Genomic DNA, 18,745 nt, shown 5'->3' on the forward strand with positions numbered 1-18,745 from the left:
TTGTAATCGTCAATTTAAATCGTTCTTAAATATTGCTATAATTTTTACTAGTACTATAGTATTATGGGAAATTAAAGTTATGATTCTAAGTCAATATTTTGTAGAAATAATTGTCTATAATAAAACGAAAGCATAACATTTTATATAATTGTTTTCCGTTGTGTTGTTTAATGGTGTGCATTTTTTTGTGCCGATTTACCTTGTCCATACGAGTTGCTGAATCTAAAAATTAAAATAAAATACAAACAATCAGCTAATGTGAAAAACCTTTGTTCTCAAGACAAAGGTAACCATCATATTCCCGTGTATTTTTCCTCTGATCATGTTTTGATGTAGTAAAACTCTGCTAACAAAGCTCTACTGTATCCACTTTAACCATCGTCTTAAAGGGTCTATGTACTTTTTGTAAAACAAAAAACACAATGTCTACAGATTGACACTACACTCACACCGTTTGAAAATCATGATGGTAGGAAGCTTCCCTGAAAATATTAGTTAGTTGCTAAGGTTCTGTAGTTTTTTAGAAATGAGTAAAAAAAAAAAAAATAATGAAAATAATTTTCGTCTCGGTGATTATTAGACGAAAATTATTTAAGCATGTAAAAACGTGTTTTCATGACATTGGTTTACTCATTTCTCAAAAACTACAGCACCTCAGCAACTAATACTTTAAGGATACGCTTTTTATTATCATTAACTTCAAACGATGTGAGTTTAATGTAAATCTGTGGACATTGTGTTTTGTGTTACAAAAAATACCATAATCCTTTAAAGGGACAGTAATACAATCCCTTTTAAACTTCAAAAAATAGTTCAAAGCTGACTTTCAAAAGTTATCTCGTTGCACTTTTTCCCATTGCTAGATTTAAGCCCCACGTGACCCAAATGGATAACATCAAAAGTTACGAATAGCACAAAATGAGCTACCGTAGCGATGCCCAGCAATATTATGCGTAAGAATCAGAGTTGCATACATGTATATTTACCGAAACAGTAAATCAAATTAATGAAGTGGAAGCACCTTTCACGTCTCTAGAGAAATAAGATCACACTTCGTATCCAGCTTTAGCAACGATACCTGAGTGTTTTTTGTACTGTTGTGTTTTTTTTATATAAAAAATGTTTTTCCTTTAGCTTACTGGTACAGGGTACCCATACACTTTCTTCAATACTTTCCTTTCACAGACAACGGACACAATTGCCTCCACGCCCCTATGGTCATTGCCTCGGTGCCCTTAAAATGCTTCAGTAGAAATTGTCCTCATAGGTTGCCCTTTTCCAACGAAAACCCCTTACGTGCCAGTGCTGTTTCACCATATCAAGCATTCAGGCTTGCTTTCATAATGCTAAATTAATGTGAAATTTGAAATGAATTTTTCTTCAAAAAGCTTGAAAATACTTTACTGCTGGTTGTTTTGTTTTTGTTTGTTCTTTTCTGTTTAAAGCGATAGTTTGCACTCTTCAAACAAGATGTAATACAAATACATTGTGTGTAAAAAAGTATCAAACTGCCTTTATAAAGTCACTGTAAGAATTTTTTATCAGATCTTAGTCTAGGTTCTTGAACAATATTTCCTGAGGCTCTCTTGTATTATTTAAACAAAATCAAGAAGTTAAATCATATAAAGTTATAGTTTTTGTATGAATTATCTTTGGTATCAAATAATGGGCAAAAGTGAAAGCACTTTACCTATTGGACGGTTAGATTCTGGTTCGCCGTTTTCACGGGTCCCCCATCTCTCTGTTTTGATCTTGAAGCCAATTTTGAAAGGTGCACCACACGAGCGATGTACCATTGACTTCATGACCAAGTTTGTGGTTTACTTTTTTTTTACTGTTTACATTCAAGTATCAACTGATTATCTCTTTGATTAGGAACAAATAATTATAATTATATTGAGTTTCATTTTTGACGCAAATGGTTCGATACTCAGAAATGCTTATGATTTCATTCCGAGATCTGCATCAAGATGACATTGGAACTTCATTTCTTTGATTGTCTTGAAAGCTTCTTTCAGAAAAAACATCTAACGTATCTTATTTGCACTATAGCTTAATCAGTTGTTGTCTTTCAGATTTCTAGAAGTAAACATTAGAGAACGTACTCTTCGAACTAGCTTCTTGAGTATCAGATTGAGATGGTTTTACCCCGGGGGCCGAACCGGCAGCCGTAGGGGTAGTACTGGGGACCAGCGAAGACGGCGCGTACTGTCACGACGTAGACGCGCCTCCCGACTGCGAGCTATCCACCTGAAAATCCCATCGCACTTGAAAGTTCCCGCTGCTGTCAGCGCCCTCTCTGTTCGCCGCGAGGCTGAAGTTCTCAGTCGCAACGAAGTCGATCATCTCCGTGACGTCATTGAAACTGACGGATTTCCTCTTGGGGTTAAAAGGTCGAGTCATGATATCGAGTTCGTAGTCTGTTGTCGAGGCGCCCTGGAGTATATCGGGCATACCTCCTATGTGTACGCCGCCGTCGATGAACCTGGGCTGCTGGTCAAGAGACTCTGTCTCTGATGTTGCGAAGGAGGAGCTCCTGGATCTCCTCTGGGGGTCGTTGCTCTCGTCTTCACTGGCGCTGATGCTGATGTTGGAGAGATCAATCAGTACGCCTGCACGTATCGATGTCAGGTGTTTGGCGTAGCTGTCCATCTGAGATTCACCGGAGTGTTGGGAGAGTCCCGATTCACGGATGCCCATCAGCTTCGCCGTGTGTCTGTAAAAATAGATGCAGTGATAAAATATAACTATAGTGGTTTCTTATATAGCACTCACAGAAGCCCATCAATGTGCTATAATATACTGTGTTTCCTGCAAGGTATGTATGACACCTAACCCTTGGCACCATACAATGGTTTACAAGGTGCTGTGGGGCAATATGTTGCCAATCAACAGGAACACCGGGGCGTCCCCTTCTCAGTGCACTGGGTTATTTTACGTGTGTTACACAACACACAGGACCAAGGGTTTGTTCGTCCCATCCGAAGGACGAAGCAATGGTTAAGTGTATTGCTTAAGGACACACGTGTCAACACAACTGGGACTCGAACCCACACTCTGCTTAACAGAAACACCAGAGTTAGAATAGTAAAATTCAAACTGAAATGAGTGAATGGTTTAAAAAAAATAACAAGTTTAAATCGGTCTACTGGCAGCGGAGGGTTAAAAATGATATCCAATTGAAGACTTAAATAAAACATCTTGAACTGGCTCTATTTTCTCGCATTACTCACCTCCAAGAGCGTCTTTTCCTCATTTTCCTGATCAACAATGTTAAAAAGATCACGATTAGGACGAAGCACACTGCACCAACTGAACCCCATACAATGGCAAAGAGAGAGTTGACGTTGAGATCACCTGAAAACGAATCAAGAAAACGAGGAATACATAAAACGAACCCGAACGACACTAGGGACTGATTGTAATTACTCAAAATATTAAATGTTAACATAGAAACTTACTTGGTTGCAAGCAATGGAGAGCTGTTGAAAGTGTACAACCTGTTGAGAAACGGCTCCCCTTGAAGTAATGTAGTTTTTTTTTTTAGAAAGAAGTAAATTCTTAATCAAATACAATGACTTCGACAATGTGACAATGGGGAACTTTGTGGACGTCAGGTGGTAAAGTCACCACGTTAATTCGTTGTTCTCAGTAATTAATTTGTGCATGCTCAGATCTACTAAAACATTTAAAATTAATGTATTACCTTGTTAGTTCTGCCGCCACCTAGGGTTCAAAGTCTCCCATTTGTATCAAATGGTTCTCATCCCATGGAATCCCATTGTGTCCCATTGATATTTGGAATGGGATTCAACGGGATCCAATTGTTTTAATGGGACTGTCGACCCCATTGGATCCCATTGAATATGTCCAAAATTCCACACCAATCCCATTGAATCCCAACAATCCCATTCAATTTTGCAATGGGATCCCATTAAAGCCATTGGACCCTTTCGGTGCAGGAAAAAAAAATCACCGATTTACAAATAACTTAAATTTGAGCCTAAATTTTCACAGGTTTGTTATTTCATATTGAAGTTGTGGTACACGAAGTGTGGGCCTTGGACAATACTGTTTACCGAAAGGGTCCAATGGCTTTAAATCGCAATTTATTTTCAATGGGAATTTTTTTTCCTGGGAGTGCAAAAAATCCATGGAAGGGCCGAGACAAAGTTTTAGAGTTCCCCCCGCGGGAAAGATCCATGAATACAACTGGATTTGCTACCGAGAAAGAAATTAATGTGTAGGTCAGAAAAATGATTTGACGAAGTTAGTACTTACCTGTGTCTGGTGTTACTGGAATCTTTGTGACTTCGCATCGTTCACCTTCATGGTTTGAGGTGCAACTGTTGAGCACAAATAATTTCATCAAAATTATGTTCATTTAACAAAGGAAGTTAATTGAAGTGTTTCACAAGAACATTCCATTGCCAGACCATCTAATAATTGAAGAACAATCAGGCATTTAATTCTGATTTGGTTTTTTTTCACATCAAGACATTTTAAATTAATCCAAATAATTTAAATGGGTATCACTGATGAGAGGTTCGATGCTAAATGAAAAAGACCTGTTTAGACATTTTCTTAACGGCTCCCTCTGAAAAGTAACGTAGTCTTTTAGAAAGAAGTAATTTCTCACCCAAACATTAAAAAGGCTTCGAGCCTAATTCCCTGTTTAGGCTTCTGAAAGCACATAAAGTTCTGCAACAAGATCGTTTCTTTCATTATTTTCTTGGTACTTCGATGACCAATGAATCAAAATTTTCACATATTTTTTTTTCACGCATAATGCTGGGATACACCAAGTGAGAATAGTGGTCGTTGACAACTACTAAAGGTGTCCATGCCGTATTTAGAACAAACAATTTTACATACCTGCATGACACCAACTGTGTGTTACCCAGTGGGTCTCTGCAGGCACCGTCATTCATACAGTAGTTGGAGTTAAGAAAACAGTTTGAGAGACACGAGCTTTGGTAGACGAAGCAGACCATCGAGTCCGGGCAGGGGAGAAGAAAACACGGGTCGACTTCCGTGTACGTTCCTGACGAATGATAAATAATAATAGTAATAACAATAGTAATATAGTAATATAGGAAACTTATAATGCGCCATGTGTGCCAAAGGTGACACTCCTGGCGCGCAGGAACCCTTACTAAGCTAACATAGGAACCTATTAAGCAAAATAAACAGAAGGAGAAGCAGGTGAATCAAACAACAAGCTACCGCAAGGCGCTCAGCATGATTTTTAATGTAATCAGTGGAATAATAATATGTTTTATGAAAATAGTAAAAGTGAAATGTATATTATTATTATTATTTTGAAGGTCAATGTTTCTCTGTTTGATACGGCAGTCAACATTATGTACCCGGAACGCATCACCAATACGGAATTTTATCAACGAAGCGATAACACACCAGCATCGATAACACTACACAAGCAACGACTAAAACTGATCGGACACGCAACTAGGCTTGACACTACTATATCAATTCTCCTGGACAAGAAGACACGAGTAAGTTTCATGTTAACATTTATTTTGAGCAATTATCATTAGTGTAAAGTGCCTTTAAAGACACTGGACACCTTTGGTTATTGTCAAAGGCCAGTCGTCTCACTTGGTGTATCTCAACATATTGTATGCACAAAATACAAAACCCTGTGAAAATGTGTATACTCAATTGGTCGTCGAAGTTGCGAAATAATAATGGAAGAAAAAACACTCTTGTCACACGAAGTTGTGTGCTTTCGGATGCTTGATTTCGGGACCTCGAAATCTAATTCTGAGGTCTCGAAATCAAATTCGAGGGAAATTACTTCGTTATTTCAGAGGAAGCCGTTTCTCACAATGTTTTAAACTATCAACAGCTCTCCATTGCTCGTTACCAAGTAAGTTTTTTGTGCTGACCATTATTTTGAGTAACTTACCAATAGTGTCCAGTGCGTTTAAAAGAGCTGTTCTAAATGCTGCCAGTGATGGAGCATGGCGGTCATGTCACATAAGAAACTCGCTCCACGATATAAATCTTACCATCTGCTGATAATGCGGATATGTCAGAAACAGTGAAGTTTCCAAGTTTACCACCGCTGCTGATTTCGTTGTACACGACACTAAGCCAGTTAGATTTTTCAGCTGCATTCAAGTCTTGTGACGCAAGAAGCTGTACTTCTGGGACTACGCTGCCTTTTCTGTTAAGAATATTAAATATTACCCAGTTGTTATTCATGGTTATAGGTTTTAACAGCCAGTTTTAACAATAATCTATTCATTTTAACACCCGACTCATTAAAAAAAAGAAAAATATTGCTCTGTTGATTCGGCATTCAACAGTAAAAAATAAGATCATTAAATTTTACTAGGCCACAGGGAAATAGAATATCTTGGTGGTTATATTGGCTGCTCATTTGCCGAAATTGACGGGAGAAAACATATATAATAATTTGGGGATTGCATATAAAGAAACATTGACTAGAGCGGGAGTGGAACCCGAGACGTCCGGGTAAACACTGCGCCCCTCCTAAACAATAACCAAATGCTGCTATAAAGATAACCAATGGGACATCACATACTACTCACGTTATTTGAAGAACCTTCACCGTCTCCATTGTTGTAACCTTGTTTCGCATGTACAAGTCCCAAACCTGAAATCATTGGAAAAGGTACTTCAATAAGTGGTTTAATTTTCTTGGTTAAGTTATCAATTAAATCAAGAGTTGCTTTATTTGGGGTCATTTAGAATTTGTCAATGGGCTTGCTTTATGTGTTGGGGTGTTTGAGTTTGTTGTTTAACTAACTTACTGCCTGCTCGACCTCATCTGCAACTCTCTTATATGTATTGGAGTTTGAATCTCGAAAATCTTCCGTGAACGGGATATCGACAATCCTCAATCGCATTCGAACTTCGTTTGGCTCTTCTAAAAAAATACAAAACAAAAGCATCACTAGTATTAAAGCAAAGTCAATATATTAGTTTATCACTGAAGGAATTATACACAACCGACTCTCGTTAATATTTATAACAAGATTGCGCTCTCTATCTCTCTCGTCGACTGCATTTTACCAACTAGGTTTTTTTTTGTACAGTATGCTAACATTTATTTTGAGTAATCACCAACAGTGTCCAGTGCCTTTTAAGTTGGAATGTTTGGAGGGATTTGCGCAAGAAACTCACTCTGGGTTTTTAACTGTATCTGTAACAATCTGAACCCAAATACGTGTCAAAAATTACCTAGAAATGGGAAAATCGTTAAAATTAAAAACTTTTTTCCTCCAGGCTACCTGTAATGTTTTATACTATATGTAGCTCTCCATTGCTCGTTCCAAGTTTTTGTTCTACATTTGTTTTAATAGTTAGCAATAGTGTCCAGTGCTACTGAAGCTATTTTGTTTGTGTTTACCTAAAGTGATGCTTGCTCTTTCGGTAGTGGATGTGGCCAGAGGTGCGGCGTCTGTTGATGTAGCTATTGGTACATAAGTGGATAATTCTGCATAACCCACTGATGTAGAAAAATCCATCCCTTCTGTGTTATCATTGGTTGCAACTTCAGTTACATCATCCGTTATTTGGGTACCAGGAGGAAAAGTTGAAACAGTAACTGGGGTTGTTTTACCTCTCGTTGTTGCTTGCGGTCCAAGTGGAGTATTTGAACTAACTGGGATTGTTTCAGCTGTCGTTGTTGCTTGTGGTTCAGTTTGAGTTGCACCGTCAGTAGTCGTAGAATCTGTTGAAGCGTCAAGTGTTGATACTTCGAAAGTAGCATTATATCGTGAGACCGTTTCAAAATCTACCGTTGTTTGCGAGTTATCGGACACGGATGAATTGTTAGTTGTGGGGTCTGGTGAACTGTGTGCAAAATCTGTAACATTTTCGAATGGTTTGACCGTAACTTCTTCAGAAACATCATCCGTACTTTGTTTTGGTTGATCTACTGTAGAGGTGTTTTCCTCTCCAAGTGGTGTTGTGTGGTAGTCTGTGCCCGTTGTTGGGCTATCAGTTATGAATGCCGTAGTCGGTTCGTTCGTGGTCGAGGTGCCTGAGGTTATGATTGTGCCTAGCGATGAGTCTGTGGTGGATTCTAATGGCAGATGTGTGAGTTGTGTTATTGGTTGAAATGTTGTCGAGGAAGATGTGTAACTTGAATCTGTATCATCTTCTGTCTTACTCAGTGTTGTCGACACTTCCATCTCAACGGGTGCAGGTGGCGACGACTCTATTGTTGTACTCAACGTCGACTCCATCGTAGATGACAAATGTGGCGGCTGCGTTCTTGGGTGTAGTGTAGTTGAAGAAAGTGTTGACATTAACTCATTCGTTTTCTTACTCGTCCTCTCTGATGGTGTTGTCGACATTTCGGAACGTCTTGATACGTCAATGTGTGTCGGTGTCGTCGAATCGACCGGTCTTGAAATGTTTACTACTGTGCTTAATGGTGTGCTAGGGTTTGAATTTAATGTTGCACCGGTATGTGTTAAATGTGTTCTGTGGTGTATTCTTGAAGAAGTTATTGTCGACAAATCTTCTGTCATTTCCTTGATCGTTGTCTCATAAGATTGTGTCGACAGTTCAACATGCGTCAAAACATCCTCCGGTGTCGACAAATCTACTGGTGTTGACAATTCAGCTGATGTCGACAAGTCTGATTTTGTCAAAGTTCTTCGGTTTGAAACCGTATTTCGTGTAGTAAGCATGTCCACATAAGAATCAGTTGTGACACGTGATCTGTCGTCAGCTGCGGTACTTTCAAAAGCTTCATATTGCGTAATTTCATGTTTACCAGTAGTCCTCTGGCTGTTGGTGGTCCAACCTGTGGATACAGGTTGATCATCCCTAGTGGCCGAGGTGGATTGATTGTCAGAAACTCCTGTCGTGGCTGAGTCATCACCGGTGATGGTCGAAGAGTCACTGGTTACTCCCCCTGTTACCATTGTAGTTTCAGGGTAGCTGCTGGGGTAGCCGTAGGGTGATTTTGACGGTGCCGATTCCGCTGTGGTGAAGGTCGAGCTGGCGCTACCCGATAATGGTGTTGTGAAGGTGTTCTCATCGTTGTTGACTCGCCCCGTCAAATGGATAGTCCGAGATACAATGCCGACCCAGTACTCGTCGAAAGATCGCACAACTGTAGCACTGCAAAGAGAATAATACCAATCCATAGGTAAACAAGGATGTTTAATCATACACTGATAAACAAGTGAATGTATTCAAAGCTTGATATAAGATGGTTTACACTAACATTACTTGAGAAACAAATTAATAGTTTCCACTGGCCAATTAAATAGAAAACAATCATTTTCGCATCCGCCTCATTCAATTTTGTTTGAAAAAAAAGAGTCTTCATATGAATCTTGAAAAAAAAGAGTCTTCATATGAATCTTTTCAGCATTTTTTTTTTAACATTACAAACAATTAAATTTCATCAAGTAAAATCGGTAGGATAAATTCACTTTGAAGAATGGTCAAAGTGTAGTCTCGAACGCCTATAAAATAAACGAAAAACTAAATCATGTGTACACGAAAACTAAATTGAATGCATTAATAGCTGCAACAATTTTTCGCTTACATGAAATACACCGCCTTTACGTGATCATCCTCGCGAGCTTTCCAAGTGCCAGTCATCTCTCTCTTCACTCCCTTGTTGATATGTGTGAGCGCGCTGTCCGCAACATCGTTACAGGAAACCGTCTCCGAGCGGCCACTGTTGAATCCACCTGAAGGGAACGAACCCACTGCATCGGTGCTAGAGCTATCGGCGTCCCTGGCTTGAAGAACAAATCCTCTGAAGGATGAAGTTCCCTCGATTGAAACTGTCAAATAAAAAAATAATAATAATAATAAAAAAAAGTAAGGAATGGCATATTTTGGTATAACAACACACTTGAATTCGAATAATGTTTGGCTAATGTTGTGTTTGTGTAATAGTTTGTCGGAGTGTTTGTTTGTTTGTTTTCTTGTTTTTATGTGCAGATGATCTTTCCGTCGAGAGAACTCAGCATAAGTTCCTCAAGGGACACCAAGCTGGCAACAGCCAATCTCTATCATACAATTATGGCTTATTTTTTTTTTTTTTTTTTTTTGGGGGGGGGGGGGGGGTTGAAATGCTGTATAATAGCAAAATAAATATGTCTTTCACACCAACAAAATGTTTTATCTTGCTGATTTGTGGTGCCTTGGCACATCTCAAAATCCTAACTAAGGGAATCAATGTGTGGTGAAGAGGTTTTCAACTAGTGGTTTAAACCCACCGAGGCCTGGTTCTTGATAGTTTCGAGGAGAAATTATCAAGAACCAGGCCTCGGCGGGTTTAAACCACTAGTTGAAAACCGATTCAACACACTTTGATTCCCATTCATAAATACCTTTTTGGTCAAAAGCATCATCACTTTTTGGTCAAAAAGTAAAATAAATGCAAAAATGTTAATTGTTAAATAATTTCTTTCAACACAACACCCCTCCAGCTATGAAATGGTAAAACCCTCCACCGCCCTCGGGTAAACAACTCCTTATAAGGGAATACTGTGCGCGTCGCGCGTATCGCGTGATGTGGCACAACTGTTTCAGCCGTTGCTCTCGACCAATAGGAATGAAGAAACTGTCTTATTATGAATGTGGATTTAAACGTGCTGAAGTATGATACTGTTTCTTTTACATATAGCACCATGTAATGGTTTACAAGGTTCTGTGGCTCAACCTGCTCCTGAGCGTTCCACGTTGCCTGCACTCCTGGGGGTGATCGCTGTTTTTCATGCCGGCCGGGCCATCTCTTTGGAACAGCGTCCCACTTCAACTCAGAAAAGCAGATACTTGTTCCAAATTCAAAACTCATCTCAAAACATATCTATTTGGAAACAATAGCCTTCAAACTTTTGGTTGTCTTGTGTCATTGTGTATTATCAGAGTTTTTTGGGGGTTTCTTTTGCGCAAGGAGTGCCATTACTGATAGACATGGCGCACTAATGTTTAACATTATTATTATTATTATTATTTATTTATGCTGCCAATCAAACCGGAAACACCGGGGCGAACCCCTTCTGGGTTCTTTTATCTGCATTTACACCAAACGGGTCCTACGCCTCATATAACAATACCCCAAATATTATACCCACTAATAAATTCCACCCAGTTTTCACCAATTTCGCGCACATTTGACTCTGCATACCATTCACTATCATTAATTTGAAGTAACCTCAGAATGTCGTACGCCTGGGCTGTGGTGAAATGTGAACACCCAAAAAGAGGGCAAACAAAAATGAGCCTTGCCCTTTGTAAATCACACCAACCTTCTGTTGGGTGATTGTTAATAACGGTACTGTAAAAATGGGTGTAAACCCCCGCTTGCGCATCGGTGCGCATTAATTTTATAGGTCACAACATCGTACAAAACACAGTACACAATGTACATGTATATTGACATAATTTCCAAGGACACTTTTTACTAATTGTACTTTTCAGTAGGGCCTGCTCTAGCTCCGTTAAAGGCAGGATATATTTTAGGTTATTGTAAACAAAGACCAGTATCCTCACTTGGTGTACCCCAACATTATGCAAAATGCTACACAAATGTTCAAATTTTGGCTCAATTTGGTCACCAAAGAAGAAAATGATTGAAAGAAAAGCACCACAGTTGTATCAGAATGTTGTGCTTTCAGATGCCTGACTAAGACTTTCTCATTCAAATTTGGGAATGAAAAACCTTCCTCTGAAGCTACATAAATAAAGGGGTCGTTTATAACCGTGTTATGTAATGACAAGAGCTCCCCAGTGATCTACCAAAATACGATTTTAATGTCATTAGCTTGTGGAGTACTTATAAAAATGTAGGGCCCTACAATGTATTATGGCTTTGTCAGCCTTTAAGGACATGGTAAGCTTTACTGTTTGGAATTTTTATATTGTGTGACAAAACACAACCTGCAGTTGATTTGCCAGTGCCAATGTTGCACATTGTAGTCAATTTGCCGTATTCCGAAGGCGCCATATCGCACATGTACGATATATTGTATGTCATAAACTACTAAAAAAGTGCCACCAATCAGTCGTGTTCCACGGCATAGGCACTCATTTAGCAAATCTAGAAGTTGATCATGACTGCTTGGATTCCTATGTCAGCCAATATGAGAGTACAGTCAGTGACATCTTGGATAAATACGCACCTTGGAAAACGAGATCAGTCAAGGTCCGAACTGAAGTCTCCTGGTTCAATGATGATATTCGTACAGCGAGAAAGATCTGTCGTCAAGTGGCGGAAAAATGGCAAATTGGCAATACAACGACAAGAATATCGCAACCAATGTAAAGTAGTTACGAATTTGATCAACCAGGCAAAGATCATCCATTATTCATCTCAAGTACAAGAATCCTCAGGAGATCAAAAGAAGCTCTTCAAGATAACTGGTAAGTTGTTGCTCAAACCCAAAACCCCTGTCCTTCCATCCACCTACAATAACCAGGACTTAGCAAATGAGTTCCAGAAATTCTTTGTCACCAAGATTTCAGACATCCGCTCATCATATTCATCAGTCCCTTACAACGTGCCGCAGACATTGCCACATCTTCAACCAGAGTGTAGACTATCTGTGTTTGAGCCTGCCACTGTTGCTGAGATTCAAAGGGTTATTATGAAATCTCCTTCAAAGTCCTGTGAGCTGGATCCAGTATCAACATCCATGATAAAGCAAAACATTGATATAATTTATTTGTACCCTACATCACTAAGCTTGTAAACGAATCTCTCAGTTCCGGTTGTTTCCCCGATAGCCTCAAAGTTTCCTACATCAGGCTGCTCATCAAGAAACCAAACCTGGACAAGGAGATATTCAAAAACTACAGACCGGTTGCAAACTTAAAATATCTTGGAAAAGTCATCGAACGAGTAGTGTCATCACGTATTTCTGATCACATTCATACTTTCAACCTGTCCGACGTGTTCCAGTCAGCATACAAGCCTATCCATGGGACCGAGGCGGCACTAGTCCGTGTGAGCAACGATATTCTCTCTTCTATGGACAATGGTAACCTTACAGCACTAGTCCTGCTAGACATGAGTGCTGCTTTTGACACTGTTGATCATATTACATCCTTCTCTCTCGGCTCCAGCATCACCTTGGCATAGAGGACACAGCCCTAGCATGGTGCAAATCGTATATCCACAATAGAACTCAGCATGTATGTATTGGCACTGCGATATCCGACCCTGTTGTTTTGAACTACTCTGTGCCACAGGGGTCGGTACTCGGCCCGCAGTGGTTTACGCTGTACACTTTACCGATTCGTGACATCATCCTCAAATTTAATCTGAATTACCATGTGTACGCAGACAACACTCAGCTATACATCACGTTTAAATCTTCTTAAGAAAACGCCAATGCATCTATTGCAAGACTTGAGAAATGCATCCAAGAGATTCGACGTTGGACACAACAAAACTTCCTGAAGTTAAATGATGATAAGACAGGGTTCCTTTTATTTGAGTCACGTCAACAGTTAACTAAGGTTTCAGTGCCATACATCTCCATCGGTGATGCTCTGATAGCTCCCTCGCTGAAAGCTCGGAACTTGGGGGTTATTTCTGATTCATCGATGACACTTCAGCCACACATCAACAATAATATTGTTCGTTTATCATCATATCACATCAGGAATATAGGTAAGATTCGCAAGTACTTGGACAAAAGTGCCACTGAAAAGGTCATTCACGCATTTGTTACTTCTCGTCTTGACAACGGCAATGCTCTTCTCTACAGTCTTCCTAACAACCAGATTTCCCGGCTCCAAAATACTGCTGCCCGCATTGTGACACTGTCTAGAAAATCCTGTTCTATCACCCCCATTCTGAAACAACTACACTGGCTCCCTATCTCTCAACGAATCATCTTCAAGCTGATGCTCATTGTCCACAAAGCTCTAAAATGGCAAGGCTCCCCACTATATTTCTGAACTGCTTCAAGTTTACACTCCATCAAGGAATCTTCGATCAAGTTCCATGCTTCTCCTCATTGAACCCAAGTCTCGACACTCATGGGGTGACAGGTCTTTTTCTTCAGCCGCGCCACGCATCTGGAACTCTCTACCACTTAATCTTCGATCTTGTGTTTGTACCGCAATATTCAAGTCTCTTCTCAAAACTTATCTTATGTCACAGGTTTTCAATGACTAATTTTGTTGTGTCTGTTTTTCTTTGTGTTGTGTTTTGTTTTTGTTTTGTTTTTGGTTTTACTGCGCCTTGAACACCCAGCAGGGTGGATGTGCGCATTACAAGTCTTATTATTATTATTATGTACAACTCATAGTATACGTGTCATCCCTATAGAGTGCATTGTTACCAAATAAATATCAATAAATACCTCAGACAGTTTCGCTATTCCTATTGGTGGAGAGCGCGTCACGTGGGTGTGTATAAACCTTTTTTTATGACCGGTAAAAAGTGTTAATTCATGGGCGTGACACGCGACCTTGCACCTGTTCTTATAAGACAGTTTCTTCATTCCTATTGGTCGACGAGAGCAACGGCTGAAACAGTTGTGCCACATCACGCGATACGCGCGACGCGCACATCAAGGAGTTGTTTACCCAAGGGCCTTACCATTTCATAGCTGGAGGGGTGTTGTCACAGACATAAAGAACCTTTATGTCTGTGGGTGTTGTGTTGAAAGAAATCATTGAACAATTATAATTTTTGCATTTATTTTACCTTTTGACCAAGAAGTGTTGATGTTTTTTGACCGAAAGGGTATTTATGAATGGGAATCAAAGTGTGTTGAATCGTTTTTCAACTAGTGGTTTAAACCCGCCGAGGCCTGGTTCTTGATAAATTATCAAGTCCAGGCCTCGGCGCGGGTTTAAACCACTGGTTGAAAACCTCTTCACCACACATTGATTCCCTTATTATAAAGTTTTTAAATGTTTTTATATTTGAAATTTTTTGTATCCCCCCCCCCCCTGTTAAATGTATACTGCGTGTCTGTACCTTTTAAAATAATTTTCTGTCTCCAGACTTCACCGTAGGTTAAAGGAAGGTTTAGGCCTTCTGCATTATTTTGTATATTTCTTTTGTGTGTATTGTTATTACAAAAATTTGAGAGAAATCAACATTAACATCAAAAAATAAAAAATAAATACCTTGAAGGAAAATACTGACAATGCATAGGGATACACTGTTAATAATATGCACTATATAAGAATGGTTAATTAATTATACTTATTGCCAAATTATTTAGTATTTGCTCACCAACAACATACTCGCCCGTGGGCGTCAACTCCAGATGCACTTCAAGATGATAAGGGCTCTCCGCTGTCATGGCAACTGTGTTTGTGTGTCCCGGTTGCATGGTGACGCAAGCCTCTCTCGGAGCACCTGACCGGTACCCCATCCCGACGCTGAGAAACACCAGGATCAGCGCTACCGGCAGACCCCACCACACCACCATCATGAACACCTCCTAGGGTCCTCCCGGACTTTCCAAGCATGGGTACTGGGTCTTCTAAGTGAATCCATTACCATGGTAATGGATTATAATTTTGTTACTGACGAGCGGCGGAGAGGGATGCCATGACTCAAATTGACGTCCGTCCAAAAAGGTCTATTAAGCAAAGATGGATAGATGATACATTAATTTTAGTTAGATTAAAGGCACTGAAGCCGATTTCAAGAAATGCTTGGATTGATCCAATCTCGAGTTGGGACGATTAAGTTCAACGCGTCCTGTAGTCTGTGGATACGGAACTTAAGTCATCCTGTCAATACGGTCCGAAGATTAGTCCAAAGAAAGGAAGAGTTGAATGAAATTGACGGCGCGACACCTTTGGCAATTGTCAAAGACCAGTTTTGGTGTACCCTTATGCACAACATAACAAATCGAAACTTAGACTCAAGTGGTCATCGCAGTTGCAAGAGAATAATAAAAGAAAAAACACCCTTTTTTGCGCTACTTTGTGTGCTTTCAGATGCATAATAAAATACTTCAGCTGAAAATGTTTTATAAATTGAGTGAGAAATTACCTCTTTCTCAAAAAAAAACTACGTTACTTAAAAGGGAGCCGTTTTTCGGTGCCTTTAAAAGACATAAAGCCTGGAATAACATGGAATAACATAGCTATGGCCTCTGTTGCCCCTCCCTGGCCTTTGCCTTGGTGCCCCTTCAAGGGTCCTCCTTAAGAGTTTCCAATGGAAGAGACCTTTGCAAAACGGAAAATGCCATTGCCCTCTCAAGCATTGGCAGGCCAAGTATTGTACATGATAACACAAGGGGCAAAAGGGGTGGAAGTATAGCACAAACAATTTACGCGGAAAAGTCGGACAAAAATAATCGCAAAACAAAACATCCTGTAAGGTATTTGTAAATCTGTGCACCGAAAGGGTCCAATGGCTTTAAAGCCATTGGACACTTTCGGAACAGAATTTTTGTTTAAGTTCACACACTCACAAATATCTTACAGGGTTTACAGAAGGTAATGGTGAAAGACTTCTCTTGAAATATAACACATGTCATGACACGGCAAAACATGCGGAAACAAGGGTGGGTTTTCCCGTTATTTTCTCCCGACTCCGATGACCGATTGAGCCTAAATTTTCACAGGTTTGTTACTTTATATATACGTTGTGATACACGAAATGTGGGCCTTATTAGACAATACCGTTTCCCGAAAGTGTCCAATGGCTTAACGTTTTGAATATATTCCTAGGACTAGTCCTAACTCTTTGTGAAAATTGACCCCCACACCTTGTTGTACAATCAGGACCTCGTAAGATACATACATACGTGCCTGTATGGATAAACATCACCTAGGATCTATGTCAGACAGTGGTTTAGTTCGTAATTGTATGTAAGAAGTATTCAATACTTACGTAATACTCCTGCCACGGTGCTTTATAGAAGACCGGATTCCTCTTAGTAAAACAAGCTCACGTGGGTTTCCACCTGCCCGAATTTAAGACCAACAACTGCTCACTTTTGTGGTGTTTCTTAATGACCATCCACAGTAATTACCCATATAGACTTCACTCAAATGTACCAACTTCCGAAATGTTGTGTGTTTAGAGAGAGTTGTGTATCTGCATTCAACACCAACCTGACGTGTTGCGGTCTTTATTGACAACTTGGGCGTGCCTAGGTTTGAAGAGACATGCATGGGTGAACACCAATAAAGTTGTACCACGTGGAACACAATAGCGTGACTTATGACTGATAAAGTACACAATCAACACAAACGACTGCAAAAAAATGGATTTACTGTGCAAGTGAATTGGTTGCAATATTATTTCTTCAAAGGGCGTCTACTTTCCCCCAAAATAATAACTGTTTAGAATTCGGGAGGTGTATAGCCAGATTGTTTATGAACGGACGTGGAAATCGTTCACATGTTGCAGTTTTATTCGATGGTGTAATCTCTGGGCAGTAAAGATATCAAAACAAAATAAATGGATTGAGGGGAAACGGGATATTTGTATTTAATAATTGTGTTGCATACTGATCGGTTGATGCGGAATTTTGGACTAACAAACAAATAAATATGAACAACGCGAAACGCTTGTACGGATGATTTTAGTTGTTGTCATGCAAAATGTGTAATTGGTTTTTTTTTCTTCTTGTGACCCATAATATGGCCGATCGATCTCTTAATTGTTCAGGTTTTGAAACCTTGGCCAAACTTTATGTCAGAGGGTCACTCTTTTGTTCTGTGGCGTCTCGTAACTTTTATCCCACATACACAAAGCAACATCAACTTGACAGAGCCATGAGTAGAGGGCTTTCCATTGGTTCAATTTCAGAAATTCGATGAGAATGATAATATGAGCCTTCATGCATAGTTTTTTTTCTTTTTAGATGGTTGATTTCGAGACCTCAGAATATAATGTTGAGGTCTCTAAATTAAATTCACGGAAAATGATTTCTTTATCAAAAACTTCGTCAATACAGAGGGAGCCGTTTCCCTCAATGTTTTATCAACCTCTCCCCATTACTCATTACCAAGTAAGGTTTTATGCTTATAATTATTTTAAGTAATTACTAATAGTGTCCACTGCCTTTAAAGGTGTTTATGGCTAGGAGTATGTCCATTTAAAGAAAAGTATGATGTATAATTTTTAGTATATATGCAAATTTGCAATTTAGTGTATGGAAATGGCAGTGGAAGCGTATATAGACCATCTAATTACATACAAAAATGTACACAAACTTTTGTACCAATAAGTCTTTCATCAGATGGTGTTGCTAAAAAAACTAGAAAAAGCAGTCATCAAATTAGTTAATCTTTTAAGCAGCTGCAACCACCCCATGTACATGTACATTGTTTTGTCTATGACATGAGCACAGCTATCTTATATCGTTTTATATGTACATGTATAGAGAGAGAGGGGGGGGGGGTATTTTAAACATACGGAATCCGTTTAGGTACAAGTGAAGACAGAATAGAATGAATAAAAATACATCATCACTATTCCGTACCCTCGAAATAATCCCATTTCTCACAAGAGAGCGAAATAACAGCCAAAGATACATGATTAAATAACTTTAAGGGGGAAAATAGGTATTTTAACACCCTAGCTCTCTGTGTAAATATTGCATTGCTGTAGTTTTTCTTTACACGTCCTTTACAAGACTTCGTAAACTGGGATAAAAAGGTAAGTCTAGTTTTTTGATATGTACGCAATTCTGATTCACTTGTACCTTTTTTATGGTAAAACATTTCTGTTTTTGTTTTTTGTTTTTATCTTAAGTGGTATTTGGGACACATGCGAGACAAAGGTTAA

At 39.3% G+C, this 18,745-nt stretch overlaps 1 protein-coding gene across 1 annotated transcript; it reads right to left on the reverse strand.

Annotated features, from left to right (window-relative positions):
• Positions 1-612: 612 nt before the first annotated feature.
• Positions 613-16,981, reverse strand: LOC117288469 (mucin-17-like). The gene is made up of 11 exons (XM_033769347.1): positions 16,841-16,981; positions 15,224-15,575; positions 9,560-9,803; positions 7,400-9,126; positions 6,801-6,916; positions 6,579-6,643; positions 6,033-6,190; positions 4,876-5,044; positions 4,282-4,346; positions 3,234-3,357; positions 613-2,716 (listed from the first exon to the last, which is right to left on the reverse strand). The coding sequence occupies exons 2-11, from the start codon at positions 15,423-15,425 to the stop codon at positions 2,212-2,214; spliced, it is 3,375 nt and encodes a 1,124-aa protein (XP_033625238.1). The 5' UTR covers positions 15,426-15,575; positions 16,841-16,981; the 3' UTR covers positions 613-2,211.
• Between the last annotated feature and the right edge of the window lie 1,764 nt (positions 16,982-18,745).

The sequence above is a fragment of the Asterias rubens genome, chromosome 3 (genome assembly GCF_902459465.1).
Source record: "Asterias rubens chromosome 3, eAstRub1.3, whole genome shotgun sequence".
Lineage (NCBI taxonomy): Eukaryota > Metazoa > Echinodermata > Asteroidea > Forcipulatida > Asteriidae > Asterias > Asterias rubens.

Excerpts from the sequence above, each read along its gene's own strand:
- LOC117288469 (XM_033769347.1), bottom strand. The coding sequence starts at position 15,425 with ATGATGGTGGTGTGGTGGGGTCTGCCGGTAGCGCTGATCCTGGTGTTT. Across the intron at positions 3,358-4,281 it reads TCCAGTAACACCAGACACAG|GTGATCTCAACGTCAACTCT; the intron begins GTAAGTACTAAC and ends ATTCGTTTTCAG. Across the intron at positions 2,717-3,233 it reads AGGAAAAGACGCTCTTGGAG|ACACACGGCGAAGCTGATGG; the intron begins GTGAGTAATGCG and ends CTATTTTTACAG.